Source organism: Candoia aspera, chromosome 2, assembly GCF_035149785.1.
Source record: "Candoia aspera isolate rCanAsp1 chromosome 2, rCanAsp1.hap2, whole genome shotgun sequence".
Lineage (NCBI taxonomy): Eukaryota > Metazoa > Chordata > Lepidosauria > Squamata > Boidae > Candoia > Candoia aspera.
In genome coordinates, this window is record NC_086154.1 from 63534232 (window position 1) to 63549548 (window position 15317).

General features: G+C 38.9%; 1 protein-coding gene and 1 pseudogene across 1 annotated transcript in view; one reads left to right on the forward strand and one right to left on the reverse strand.

Annotated features, from left to right (window-relative positions):
- The window catches only part of RNF123 (ring finger protein 123), a 110109-nt gene that overhangs the window by 50092 nt on the left and 44700 nt on the right, over positions 1-15317 (forward strand). The window contains exons 31-34 of the mRNA XM_063292034.1: positions 2561-2700; positions 3138-3326; positions 5123-5198; positions 7440-7524. Of these exons, the coding sequence (XP_063148104.1) occupies positions 2561-2700; positions 3138-3326; positions 5123-5198; positions 7440-7524 (490 nt within the window). The remainder of the gene's footprint in view (positions 1-2560; positions 2701-3137; positions 3327-5122; positions 5199-7439; positions 7525-15317) is intronic.
- LOC134492633 (U2 spliceosomal RNA) lies at positions 14695-14856 on the reverse strand (annotated as a pseudogene).

Genomic DNA, 15317 nt, shown 5'->3' on the forward strand with positions numbered 1-15317 from the left:
GCCAACTTCTGTCCAGAGTTCTTCTGGGACCCTATCTACTAAGTCCAGTCCCTTAAATCGATTCCTCACCTCCACTGCATATTCGTTAGGAATATTAGTGAGCTCATATCTAGCTGATCTGTGGGTCTTCCGTAATCTCTTTAGTCTGATCCTAAATTGTGCAAGAAGAAGTTCGTGATCTGAACTACAGTCAGCTCCAGGCCTTGTTTTTACCGACTGTACAGATGTCCGCCACCTTTGGCTGCAAAGGATGTAATCAATCTGATTTCGGTGTTGTCCATCTGGTGAAGTCCATGTATAAAGCCGTCTCTTAGGTTGTTGGAAGAGAGTGTTTGTTATGCAGAGTGAGTTGTCTTGGCAAAATTCTATCAGCCTATGTCCTGCTTCATTTTGTTCTCCCAGGCCATACTTACCTGTAATTCGAGGTGTCATTTGACTGCCCACCTTAGCATTCCAGTCTCCTGTGATGAAAATAACATCTCTTTTAGGCGTGCTGTCCAGTAGGTGCTGCAGATCCTCATAGAACTGCTCTACTTCAGCTTCTTCAGCATTTGTGGTTGGGGCGTATATTTGGATCACTGTGATGTTAGATGGCTTGCCCTGAATTCGAATTGAGATCATTCTGTCGTTTTTTGGGTTGTATCCAAGCACTGCTTTAGCCACTTTACTATTAATTATGAAGGCTACTCCATTTCTTCTGTGATCCTCTTGTCCACAGTAGTAGATCTGGTGGTCATTTGATGTGAAGTGGCCCATTCCAGTCCATTTCAGTTCACTGACACCCAGGATGTCTATCTTTAATCTTGACATCTCACCAATAACCACATCCAATTTGCCCTGGCTCATAGATCTTACATTCCAGGTTCCAATGGTGTGTTGATCCTTAGAACATCGGATTCGCCGTTCACCACCAGCACCGTCGGCCGCTAGCCGTCCTTTCGGCTTTGAGCTAGCTGCGTCATCACGTCTGGGGCTAGTTGAGCTCATCCTCTGTTCCTCCCCAGTAGCATTTTGACCATCTTCCGACCTGGGGGTCTCATCTTCCGATGGTATACCGACATATCTCTGGTTGTACTGATCCATTTAGTTTTCACGGCAAGAATACTGGGGTGGGTTGCCATTACCTTCCCCAGGGATCGCATTTGGTCTGACCTCTCTGTCATGACCTTCCCGTCTTGGGTGGCCCTTCACGGTTTAGCTCATGGCATCATTGAGGTGCTCAAGCTCCAGCACCACGACAAGGTAACGATCCTTTGCTGAAGATATGAATGCTGCATTTTATTTGAAAGAAATATCATTACCAGATTGCCTTGAAACTTGGGGAAACATTATTGTATCACATTAAGTTATATTTTGTAATATAGGAATGCTTCCTCAGTGCTGATTTTCATTCCTTACATTTCTAAAACATGTAGGGGAATGTTTGGAAAATAGAAGGAAAAGCATAGAGCTATTGGATCTTCCTTCATCTGCCCAGCAGGTGTCTCTTTCATCTCAGTTGGCCGTTAGCATGTTCTAAAGGTATATGTGTTGAGCCATTTTCTGCTTACCTCTTAAGTGTTCTAAGACTGCAAGGAGAGCAGAGTAATGTAGAAGCAACTCTTAGGTGCTTTGTGTCAATTGATATTATTTTTCAATTGCTTTCTCATCTCTGCTTTATGGACCCTAACACCTAGTCTGCTTCAAAATGCAGTGTTTGAAGGCTTGGTGTCAGGGTCCATGAATAGACTGGCTGTTATGGGATGGGGGTTCCCCTCTAGATTTCTGACTTCCTGTCTTTCCTAACTGGAGCTGGATGGACAAGTATGAATATTTATCATGTGGGCTAAGGAGTAGGGCAGCTGTCTTCGTGCTGATACATTCCTGGGGAGCTGTTGAGATATTGTTTTCAAGAGAAATTAATCCTGGCACATCTTTTGGCCATATAGAGATGAATGGGAAGGATGTTTGATCAGAGCTCAGCTATAAGCCTCCCTGTGTGGGGGAGATGGGCGGTGATAAAAATATGATAGATAGATAGATAGATAGATAGATAGATAGATAGATAGATAGATAGATAGATAGATAGATAAAGGTATAATTTCTTTGCAGGAAGAAGGTACCATTGCATTCCTGCTAATTCAGACCAGCATTAGGACAAAATGCTTCAGGACTTGAAATTGAATATGCTCAGAATTATCTCTACTAGAGCTGACTTTGGAGAGTACTAGTCATTTCTGCCAATTCTGGGTTGAGAATTAAAGGCTGACCTTAGAATTTTAAGAAACAAATGGTGCACATTTAGGTGTATATAATTTGTATGTACACTTTGCTATTCTTGCTGCTGTTTTGCTTTTTTTCTTTCTTCTGCTTTTTCCATTGTCCTGTTTAATTAAATAAGTAAAGGGAAAAATGAAGAAAATAAGAAACAAAATTGTGTTGCACATGGCACAAGGTACCCACCTATGAATGCCAAATATATTCTAGCTCTTCCCCACTTTCATGTGATTGTAGGCTAATGATTTCTAGCACTTTCTAACAATAAGGCCTTTTTAGCATCTGCTACTGTTTTTTTTTCCAGAGCCATGTCCATCCACCTTGCTGCAGCGACACATGGCGGATCTGTTGCGCAGTGACCAAGAAATGGCACCCAGTTTCCTCAATAGTGTCCTTAACCAATTAAACTGGGCCTTCTCAGAGTTTATTGGTATGATTCAAGAGGTAAGTCTATGGTCCAGCATAAATCTAGTTCCAAACAAGCCTCCATCTGATCAGATACTGGACAATGAATAGGTTTTTCTTATATTATTTGTCCTGTGTTAGTGGGGGATAGCAAAAGCAGCACAGGTCCTTAGGAATGCTGGGATTGAGCCAACTTGCATATCAGTTGTACAGAGAATGGACATTTTGGGTTGGTATGAGAAGGGCCCATGGGATACACCATGTAGGGAGCATGTGAAGGGGAGCAACAAATATCACGCTTGCTCTACATGTCCAGATTTTGTCTCATTTAAACCCAGAATAACCAAAATGTTCCAGTGTTGATTCTGCTGATTACTAGCTGGCCCAAAATAGTTCAACCTTTCTGGATGTGGTTATTTGTTCTGTGTTCTTCTTTCTTCCATCCCCTGCTGAGTTGCATCCTTTTGTCTGGATAGATCCAACAAGCTGCAGAACGCCTAGAGAGAAACTTTGTAGATAGTCGCCAACTGAAGGTGTGTGCAACTTGCTTTGATTTGTCAGTGAGCCTTCTCAGAGTCTTGGAAATGACTGTCACTCTAGCTCCAGAGATCTTCTTGGATTGGAATCGCCCTTCTTCAGAACTATTACTCAGGAGACTTGCACAGGTATTTTTTTTTCTGTGGAATATCATATGCTTCTGTGCACCCACACACACTTATACACAACACATTCAGGAACATACTATTAAGTAATGGCCAATTTATGTCATCTTCACAATTTCCCATCTGAATTACCTTCTTCTGAAAAGTTATCTAGCTGGTTATCAGCAATTTGGAGGATGATATTCAGTATGTAAAGGCTTTTTTTCTTTCTTCCCCCACTAACGTTATTTTTGGCAGTGATTACTTATAATGTGTTGCAGGTAAGATAAGGATCTCAATTTTACTGTTCTTATTTAATTCTATTTAGAAGAAAACAGCAGAGAAAAAAGTACACATACATCTCACAAAATGCATGGATAAACGAAGTTGTATTACATTGTTAATTCTCTGATAAATCATCCCAATCTCCTTCTCCCTGCTTCCTTCTTTCAGATGCCATAATGCCTTCTTATGTTTACATAAAGCTTCCAGATCGAAATACATCAGTAAATCACTCTTCCTGCCAAATACAAGAACATATTTAAATGTTGTCAGATCCATACATCATAGCCTTCAGTCTTCTGAGTACTGATAAAAGAAATAAGTCTACATCTAAGAGCAACCCAAGTTGTCTGAGGCAATTCTATCTTTTGTAACCATATGAGAAATGTGGTTGTTGCAGTTAATGGGGATAGAGATCAGGCATACACAGTCACTCTCTCCTTTAGAAAACACTGTACATCCTTTCTGAGCTTATTGCTTTAATCATGGTTTGGTAGGGATCCAGCCTGAGCACATTACTCTGTAAAGGATCCTCTCCAAATGAGCTCTAGTAAGCAATATAAGCATTTGTTAATCATCCTGTCTTTACCTACAGACCAATTATTTTGGATTGGGGGTACCAAAAGAAACAACAGGAGGCAATGACCAGTTTCAGCAGATAGTCTAGGTTTTGTTCAGGCAGATATTATATGGTAAGTTAAATGTAGGTGCTACAATTCTAAAGCCTTTTGCTTGATGAGTATCCAGGGAAGCTATAGATGGGCAACTGCTGTTTACAGGAAGGAAAAGGCATGCATATAAACCGGGACATGTTTGTACAACCTCCTTCCGCAAATACTTCTGGAAAATTGACATGACGTGATGATAGAAATCACTTCGTCATATACATTTGGGCTTGACTGTTCATGCAAATATATTCAAACTATACTGATTTGTTCCCTTGGAGTTTGAATGCAGTAAAATCAGCCCAAACAACTTGTTGCTTTTTACATTCCAAAGCAGGCTAGTAAAAAAAAAAAAGAAGAAAAGGCAAAAGGAACCTCTTGGAATCAACCAGTTATTTGAACTGGTTCTTAAAACAGTATGGCCCTTGAGACTCAAAACAATGGGTCTTTCACACTTAATCTTGTTGGATTCTTCCACTTGCTATCCCCAAAGACCATTGTCCAAAAGAATGAAGAGCTTGTTTCTTTTTTTAAAGATTTCTGGAAATATGGAAATATATACAGCCTGGATTGTGTGATGTGATCATAGTTTCAGTTTGTTATAGCTGGAGGCTCATATCTGCTGTCACTATTTCATTGAGAGCTATGCACAGATTTTCTTGACAATACCAGGGAATAAGAGAAACAACTACCCTTAAACTTCTTGTTCGTGCCATTTGCTAAATCCAGCATTTCTCCTATATGCATGGGGTGTGATAGTTTAAGCTTTGCTGTTCGATGGTGAAGCAAGACCCTGTGTCTTTGCGAGTGTGCAGACACAAAATATTCACCTCTGTTTTAGCATTCTTCACTCTTCTTTTCCTTTTCCTACAGCTGTTAAACCAGGTGCTAAATCGTGTAACAGCTGAGCGGAACTTATTTGACAGAGTGGTCAACCTTCGCCTGCCAGGTGAGCTGTCTTTTCTTCCTTTTTGCAATCCTCTCCCAAAGAGGGATCATATCTCAGTGGTAAAACACATATTTTGGATATCCCTGGATTAATATATTTAGGAAGCAGGTGATCATAAAGATCTCCTATCCTAGAGAGTCATGTTGAACTCTTCCAGTCAGGCTACAGAATGTTGGGCTAAATAAGCAAATAATGTAACCTGACATAAGGTGTTCTTAATCATCATTTATTGAAGATATTCCCCTCTGTTCTCCTGCTCTTTGTTGAAATGTGTCTAAGAGTCTTAGGGATTTCTGGGGTCCTCAGAAGAGCTTCTCCCACTTCCAGTACCTTGAAAAAAAATTGGGATTTACATGAGGGGTAATTCTATGCCAGCCTTTTACCTCAGATTGTGTTTTCAGTGTACCATACACTATACCTGCTGTCTTTCTCATTGGTTGTTAATACAGAGCCCCAAAATGTGCATCTGAAAATGAAAGAGAACATCTAGTTCTTAGGGAAAACCTTATGCTGAATCTCCCTTGGTTGCTTAGAGCTACAGCTATAGGATGTGGGATGTTTTGGCTCTAAATTTGAAGAGCCATTAAATGATGGCCATGTGCCTGGCCTACTCAAGGCCAAACGATCTGTTCTCATAGCAAGCGTTTTAAAATGTGAAGTAATCCATAGAGAAGAAAGATATCTTGGATATGCACTAAAAGCTGATAGAGATACTATTGAATATGCAGAAGTACGTTTGTATGCAAAACTGCTGAGCAAGTTCCACTTATACTGAAGCTCAGTTATCTTGAATTTATTTTTTTGGCTGATGATTCTGGAGTCTTATGATCAGGAAGAGACACTTAAGTTTTATCAGTCCCCACAGTTTCTATAGAACAACAATATTTTCCTCTAAAATTCATTATTGAATAATTGCTGTGGCATATCCACTTGCTGATCTGTGACATTCTGGTAGGTAGTTGGAAGTAAAGTGTATTTCAGCCTGTCCTTGTTTCCTTCCTGTGGAAGAAGGGCTCAGTTCTTCTCCATGAAAATGGAGATTGTGAACGGAGAGGCCTTGACAAGGTTCAGCTGTCTCCATACTTTCCCATTCTTTGGTGGATTCATTCATCTTTCTGCAGAAGGCTTGAATTCATAGTGCATAGTTAGTATTATAGTTGCAGTATTCTAGAATAGGTAGATTTTTAAATATACAGCATCCTTGTCAAGCCCCTCACAGCAGTTCACAAACAAAAAAGCAGTATTTTCCTGGTTGGCAGTTTTACTGCAATGGGAAAGGAGTTAGGTTACAGAATCTTGGGCACACAATTTATCAGCAATTACTTTACCAGAGGGTTCCCCTATTGCCTATGATCTTTCTAATCAAGTCTTGTTTTAATGGAGAGATGCTAACTGCTTATTTGATATCACAAAAATGTCCATCTGCTTTCTGGATTATTTGTGGGATGTGCATTTTCATTCCCAGTGTCAAGAATTTCATTATAATCTGAAAGAATTTTGTGCTAAAGCAAATGAGTATTTAGTGCTAAATTTTGGAGAACATGACTTTTTATTCTTCCATTGAGGTATAGCCTCATACTTCCAGCTCAGGCATTTGTACAAGAAATGCAGGGCATACTGATATGTAGGGTTTAAGTGAAATTACTTTGTATGCATCAACTAACTCTATGGTTAGAACGAAATGGAAGAAAAAAAAAACCGAACTCAAGTGAGGCCATGGAGTAAGAAAACTCTGGGTATTTGAACATCAGGGGAGAATCTATGTTGCTTGAAAAATAGAAGAACGCTGTGGCAAAATTGGAAGACTAGACACACATCCATATTTTTGCAGTTTTTTTTTCAGGTAACTTTGTAGCTCTAGATACCAAGTACTGGTGTTAGTGAAGACAAAGTCACCTCTGTAGTGATAGTTGCCTGCCTGTTAAAATTTGTGAGGAAGGGATTGTTTTATCTTTTTTGTGTATATGTGTCCAAAATTGCCCAAAACAGAGAGGAATGGGGGCTGGTCTGGCCTCTGGTGCTTTGCTAAAGACTTGATGAAGCTGTTGGATGAATTTTTTAAAATCCCTAATTGGATTAACATGACCAGTAATTACATTCTAATCTCTTAGGTGGTGATCTTTGGTGAGGATCTGTGTTAGTAGGTCCTCATCTGTGGCTCCCTCAGGAGTTATAAAGGAGGCTGTGGGAAAGTCTGCATTATTGTTGATTTTCACTCTGAATCTCTGCTTTCTTCTGTAGGACTGGAAAGTGTAGACCACTATCCAATTCTTGTGGCTGTGACAGGAATTTTAGTCAGGCTCCTTGTAGATACTGATTTCCAAGGGTAAGTGATCTTTTATTCCACCCTATGGACTGATGAATTCATCGCTTGCTTTCTAATCTGCCTATTTACTGCTATTTTGTCTAACTTAAATCAATGGCACTTTGGCACTATGTGTGGATACTGACATAGCATTTAGTTTTATCCTGAACTTCACATGCAGAGTTTATTGTAGGGCAGAACAGTTCTCATTATGTGTTATACCTCTTAACTAAAGTGTACATAAATATACTTTCAGCTTAAATCTGACTTTGAAGTATCTGGAATTTCGAAGTGTCTGATACCTTGATGGTTCCTGCTTTTTATTTGCAGCTCATGCTTCTTTGGGTTTTGTAGAGTATTCAGTTCAGTTTAAAGCATTGTTGATTCTGACATAGGACAGGCAGCTGGATTAGATTATTTTAGGATGCGCTCCCATTTTTAGGAAACGTAGAGAAAAGTCTTCCTTTATTTGCACATCTTTCTTTATCTTCTCATGCTGTTTTTCAAAAGAGAATGACATTTAGGAAAGGTCTTGCCTAAAGACAAAGAAGGCCTAAGTTTCACCCTTTATGGGCTGTAGCAGTGATGTTTCCCATGTACCTGTTAAATGTTTCTCCCTTTACTTTCCTAACCTGGGCATTTCTAGCAGCAGATACATTAGATTAGGGGGCTCCAACCTTTCTTTCCCACAAGGCACATTTGGAATTTTGGCCAGCATATTGCTTCAGAGCAGCCTTTGCCACCTGCAAGAGGAGAGAAGAAGAAACAGATTCCATGCCTCTGCCTGATAAAGGGGGTGGGGAAAGGCAGCAGAGAGAGGCCAAAATGACCCCTGGATATGATGAGGAAATCAGGATGCAGGTGAAGAGGACTGGGAGAGTGAGCCGGTAAAAGGAATATGGAAGTGAGGAGACCAAGGTCACTTCTACAGAGCAACTGGCCTTATCTGTAGTATGTTTGTTTGTGATATTGGGTGAGTGTCCCCACTGCCTCCCATGTCCTCTAGTTGGGTAATGAAAGTGTAGGGAAAAAAACAGCAGCCAACCAACATCATTGCCACTGTGGTTTCTTCTCATGTTAAAAAAAAAACAGCCGCTGTGTGAGGAGCAGCAAATCTGTCCCTTAGCGCCACTGTGAAAGATGGAAGGGATGGCAAGATACAGTGGCATTTTCCCATGCAGCAGGATGGGAGTAAATCTCAGAAGGGCAAAGTTCCTACCAGTGAGCAGAATTCCCACCATTCTGAGGCTCTCGATGAAGCACTATTTGTGTTATTTCTTCTGGAACAGAAGCTGAATCAATAATTAATCAGCTTGGCTTTCCATGCCTTTGACAAACCCCACAGTATTGTGGGGACAAAGAGTCAGCGCTGGTTCTCAGATCAGAGTCTGGTCCTGGGTCTGGAAGGGACCTAAGACTGAGATGGTGAGGGCAGCAACAACAATGAAAAGAATTAGGGAGAAGTATAAAGCGGCTCAGTAGAGATGAAGAGTGGAGAAGAGTGTGAAGTGTGTGTGAATGAGTGAGAAAAATTGAGTCCAGGGTTGAAAGTAATTAAAAATAGAAATTAGGGATAGCTTTGAGTGAATCTTAAGTGAAGAATATGGGAAAATTGCTGGAGTGTTTCCAGCAGATACCATGAATAAGAACAGCAGGATAATTCTTATGGGAATGCTTTTGGTTACTTGTGAATTAGATTCACAAAGGTTGAGAAGTTTGGGTTTACGAAAAAAGAATAAACAGTATTCTAAAGGAAGATATCATATATATGATTAGCAGACCTTCTGCAGTAGGGCAGATGGCATTCTTTTTTCCTAGTTCATAGTCCATGGCTTCTTCTCAGAGATTATAGACAAGTCCATACTTCAGTTCTCATAATATTCAGAAACAATTACTTCATCCTTTGATATTCTATGCATTTTGTTTTTTTAACCATAGATTGCTATAGAATAGAATCCAGGTATTCTCCAACCTAGAGAATGTAATGAAACCCTGGGAAGAGCATATTGTTTTTCGAATTAGGTCAATATCCTGGTATTTGGGATGGAGGAGTTAAATCTCTTAAAAGGGCAGGTAAAGTTCTGATGACATCAGTGACTTTCCTCCTGTAAAGAAGAGACAAAGATGTTGTTACTTTCTAAAGAATTAGATTTTTTAAAATTGTAAATGTTTTTTTTCCTGCAATATGTTTCATACTAACCACTTCTCTGGAGAACTCAGAAGGTATTTTCAACTTCTTATCTTTCAAAGACACAGTTTGTCTGAGAATGGATTAGTAAGTGGAGATACGTATGAAACCTTTGCCCATGTACTCCATCCTTGAGCTTCTTCTTTCTGCTTCATTGTTTTGTTATACTACATTAAGCCAGGAAGTCTTCAGTAAGCTTCAGAACAATTCAGGATCCTACCTCGTGGTTTTCTAGTTGGTGTAAGAACCTAGCTTCTTTTGAATCTGCTCTTCAAAATTCAGATTGAATCAATAAAGATTTCCAGGATTAATCTCAGCATACAGAGAAGGAAGAGTTACATGGGTGCAAATAAAGCTTATTCTGATCTAGGCTTTTATGGTTATTTCAATGATTCTAAAAATTTGAAAAATGAAATTTTATTAAAGAAACAACAAATATAAATTAAACAACAATTGGCCTTATGCAGCTGCTAAATACAAAACTAATAATGCATACTAATAGTTAATTATGAAGTTCTGGCTAAATTATGGTGTTGACGTACAGATTTTAAACTATATTTTATAAGATTCCTATAAATTATTGTTATTTATGTAACAATCAGTTCTTTCTTTGGCTTCTGTCCTGCAGCCCTAGGGCTAGCATGAAGCTGTGATTTTTTTTTGAAACAGATATTTTAAAAAAGCAAAGTGATATAAGGGAACTCTTAAAGAACTCAAACAAATGTAAAATGCACTCATGGTAGAGTTATAAGATCAGTTCTTCAAAATGTATCAGCATCATGGTTACTTGGCATATTTGGGGGTCAGCATCCTTTCTAGAATGCCTGAAGTGCAATCCATGAGAAACTTTAATTCCATATTTGCACGTTTCATGTAGCTCTGCAGATCGCTACCAACAGCTGAGCCCAATCTGGCTAGACACTCAGCTCTGTAGCTAGATTATTTCTGATCCTCTGTTTCCCCACCAGTGCCTTCCAGATAGACACAAATCACTCTATTTATATCCCCTCTCCCATGGTCAAAGCAGTGAATATCCCTAAGGCTAAGTGCGCCAAGCATTTTGTTTCGCTTCCTATATAAACAGATTTTCATTTCAAGCATAACAGAAACATTTTGACTAGCCATATGCAAATAATGGCAGATGTCAGTAGGTGTGTTTTTTATGTTTTATTGTACTATGCATTCTTCCTGTATAATTTTCCATTACCTCTGTACTTGGTGAAGAGATCTAACTGACATATAAGTGAAGGGAGAAAACACGCCTGATGTTTGGCTACAATAGCAAGTGTTTTCTTGCAGTGCTGGGTATTTTGCTGGTGAAGTTCTTTGTTTATTTGGATGAAATAGATCTGATTAGTAATGGCATATTCAGTTACCCAGCAAAACTAGAAGACTACTGTGATCCCTTCAGCCTTATTTGCACTAAGAAATCCATTTAAGCTGCTTTAAATAGTAGGTTGAGCCACGGTATACATTCTCACTTTCAAACATTTAAGGAATGTATACTACAAACTGAAACTGTGCTGAAGCCAGTTAAGTGAAGAAGGTATTGTAGAATAGGGTACCATATTTCAGTAATGACTGTTACTTATTTATCTGTCAAATTTGTATATCACACACTCCTGGCAAAGCGCACAACTTAATGTGATTGCAGAGGTGCAGGAGCCATGTGATAGAACCTGAGATGGACATCACATAGCTTCAATTTCAGTTTATGCATGCGACATTGAGAAAAGCAGTTGTCACAGGACAGATGGCAGAAAAGATTAGACTTTCTCAATTTAATTATGAACTTCCAGTAATGGGTAAAATTGTAAATTATACAAAAAACAGTGCTTCGTTATGGTAGAACAGAGGAAGTAAAGTGTTTTTTGCTTTGGCAGAACAAGTCTGGACTCATGCCAAATAAACCCTATGATGCTGTATCATGTTTTATTGAGCACTTGAGGAATTCTTAGCATTTTTGCCTTGTGGGTGGACTCCAAGTTAATACTCCACTATTATGTGAGGTGTACTCATAATAACTGCTACTTTAAATTTGCATCTTTCTGAAAAAAAATTAAAGATATTTATCACGTGCTTAAGACTATGGAAGAAATTGGATGAAACTTGGATTTTATCTTTGTACAGCATAAATGAGTTTTCAGCCTGCAGAACTTTTTTCTTTGCTTCACAAATGTGTTGTGAAGAGATTGCTTACAATACTATATTATTCACCAGTCAGACTCTTTAGATCAAACAGGGTCAACTCTGTTCAAGTCACATCCATTTGAGAATGCATCTGACAGGACTTGGAAATTGATACCTTCTATAGCTGTTCTATGCTTTGGGAATTCCTATAGAGGTACAATCTACTCCTTCCTTCCTGGGTTTCAGGAGAACTGTTGACCTGACTTTTCCATTTGGCCCAGGTGGAAGGCATGCTGTGAATGCTGGAATGCATTGGTAGACACTTGACTTTGTATGTTTTTCCTTGGGTCCTTACAATGCTGTTGGAATTTTTAAATTACTTTTTATAGGGGGGTATTTCTTTTTATTCAAGGGATTTTTTAAAAAGATGTTTTGATTGTTACCTGCTCAGAGCATTCAGGAGCAACATACAAATATAGTAAGTAAATAAATAATCTCAGTCAAGGCTTAGACTTTATGTTAAATGTTAATTAGCTTATGAATCTTAATTTCCAAACTTCTGGTCTAGAAGAGAGAAGAAAAATATTGTGACTGAATGATTTGTTGTCCAGATGTTATTGACAAGAGAAAACTGGTTTCTGGGATTATGGCCTGTGTTATCTGGGCTACTGACATTGGATGGATTACACCTCAGTAGGTCTAGCAAAAAATATGTTCAGCCATATCAAGCTTGATCAGGAGATATTGACTGATTGAGTGGTTTGATTTGTCCCCACTCTAGTCACAGGACAGACCACAACAAATTGTGTGTTCTTTTCAGCATATGCTTCATTCTTCTTCCTCCAGACATACCGCTGATCCATTGGGCCGAAAAGTTCCAGTTTTGTTTCATTGCTCCACAGAACAGAATCCCAAAACTTCTGTGGCTTATTGATATGATTTTGAGCATATTGGAGCTGACTTTTCTTGTGCTTTTGGGTCAGTAGTGGTGTATGTCTTGGAGTTCTAGCACGGAAACCTTCTGTGTTTAGTACGCTGAAAAGAACACTCTGCCTACAGTTAAGCATGGTGGTGGCTCGGTGATGCTCTGGGGCTGCTTTGCATCCTCTGGCACTGGAAACCTGCAGCATGTGGATGGCAAGATGGATTCATTGAAGTATCAGGAAATCCTAGGAGAAAACATCATGCTGTCTGTAAGGAAGCTGAAGCTTGGGCGTCATTGGACCTTCCAACAGGGCAATGATCCCAAGCATACCTCAAATTCCACTAAGGCTTGGATGCAGAAGAAGTCCTGGAAGATTCTACAGTGGCCATCACAGTCACCTGACTTGAACCCCATAGAAAATCTCTGGTGGGATTTGAAGAAGGCGGTTGCAGCATGCAAACCCAAGATGATGATGATGATGATGATGATGAATTAAATTTTGCCACCGCCCATCTCCCCCCGAAGAAGGGACTCTGGGCGGTTTACAAAAACAATATCAATATTACTGAACTGGAGGCCATTGCTCATGAGGAATGGGCTAAGACTCCTCAGGAACGCTGCCAGAAGCTGGTGTCTGGCCATGCATCTCGTTTGCAGCAGGTCATAACAGCAAAAGGGTGCTCTACTAAGTACTGAAGATGCTTGCCATGAAGGGGTTGAATAATTTTGAGACTGGAGAAGTCATAAGTTGCATTTTCAGTTGAATTTGGGGACACCACTTGAAGCATTTGTTGTGTTGAGCTATTTCAATTGCTTTTGTTTGATTTGTTCATTGCAAACAGCTGAAAGTCTGTACCTGTTGACAATCAACCTGATTTGCAATGGGGATTGAATAATTTCGATTACAACTGTATTGTGAGGAAGAAGCTGCAGGTAGACTAGAATATGGACAACTAAATGATTCAGAATTCAAAAAGGAATGTGCCATGGTTGTATACTGTCCCTTTATTTATAATATATATTTAAAAAAATGCTAGACAAGAAGGAATAGAAAATGGTATTAAAATTGTTGGGAGAAACATTTTGATAGCTGGAAGCAAGACTTAAGAAAACACTTGCTGAAGATGAAAGAACAGAATGCAAATCCAGTGTGCTGGTCAGTACTGTATTAACACTAAGTAACACAGTGCAAATAGGCAGAGAAAACATTGAAATAGGGAAAACATCTTCTTCCTATCTCAAAAATTCACAGGGATGGTGAACTCAAAGAAGCAATTACTGAAGGCAGTTCTGGCCAAATGATGTATGTTGGGTTGCAAAGAGACAGAATGACTGAATAGACTGAACAACATCACCATAACTATGCATAGTCAAACATATATTTTGAATTTCAAAAAAGTAGATTTTAAACTCAGAGCAATAATTCCATTGCAAGAGAAAGCTTAATAGGGAAAAAAGTTCAATTTAGGTAGAAGTTCCTTTTAAAAAAGAAGATATTAAAAAAACAATTACAAGAAATGCAGTGAAGAAAAAAAAAGGCAAGACAACAGAAAAAGCCAATGAAACTGCATAAAAAGCTTAGTGAAAAACTAAAAACAGAATCCTGTTGGATTGGAGCAGCATACAAGCCCCAGCAAATACACACACACACACACACACACACACACACACACACGAGGTGGAAAAAAGAGGCCATCAAGGAAAAGTGTATAGAGGTAGCCTGAAATTATAGAGATGTTGTCAGAAAGCCTAAAGCTAACGTGATCTGAGATTGGTGAAGGATGCCAAGAACAATAGAATGGGCTTCTTTAGAAACATTCGAAATAAATAAATAATAATAAACTAGCTACTTAATAAAGATGGCAAAATACTTTAACAAAGAAAAGGCAGAATTACTCAACTCCTATTTTACATCAGTCTTCTCCACCTGAGGACATGTGTTCCAACAGATACTTGTGAAGAATAGGATGAAAATGCAGGATTGAAGTTTGAGATTGATAGAAGCATGCTCAGGGAAATGCCTATCTATTTTGAATGAGTCTGTTGTATTCTAGGGTAATTGAACGAACAGATACTACATTTGATCTTAGCCAAAAGGCTGAGAAGTGATACTGAAGAAACTAGCTGATGGTCTGGCTGAACTTTTATGTGTTACCTTAAAGCAGGCTTAGAGAACTGGTGAAGTACCAGATGCTTGGAGAACAGCAGATATTTGTGTTTTCAAAAAAGGGGAAAGGGAGGATCTGATATTGATGCCTGAGAAGATTTTGGAGTTGATAATTAAGTAACCAGTCAGTAGGCACCATGAAAATAATGTGACGGTTATCAGCATGGATATGTCAAGAGCAAACTTACTATGATTGATTGATTTTATTTTATTTTATTTATTTGTATGGCCACCCATCTCATCTAAGTGATTCTGGGTGGCTCACAAGTTAAAAACCAATATACAAACTTATAAAAACTGTCCATAATCAATTTAAAAACATAAAATCATGATCACCAGCAGAATTCATTCTATATCAGCTCAATACAGCCATTATAAGAGCTGCCCACCTAACTAAGTTTTTA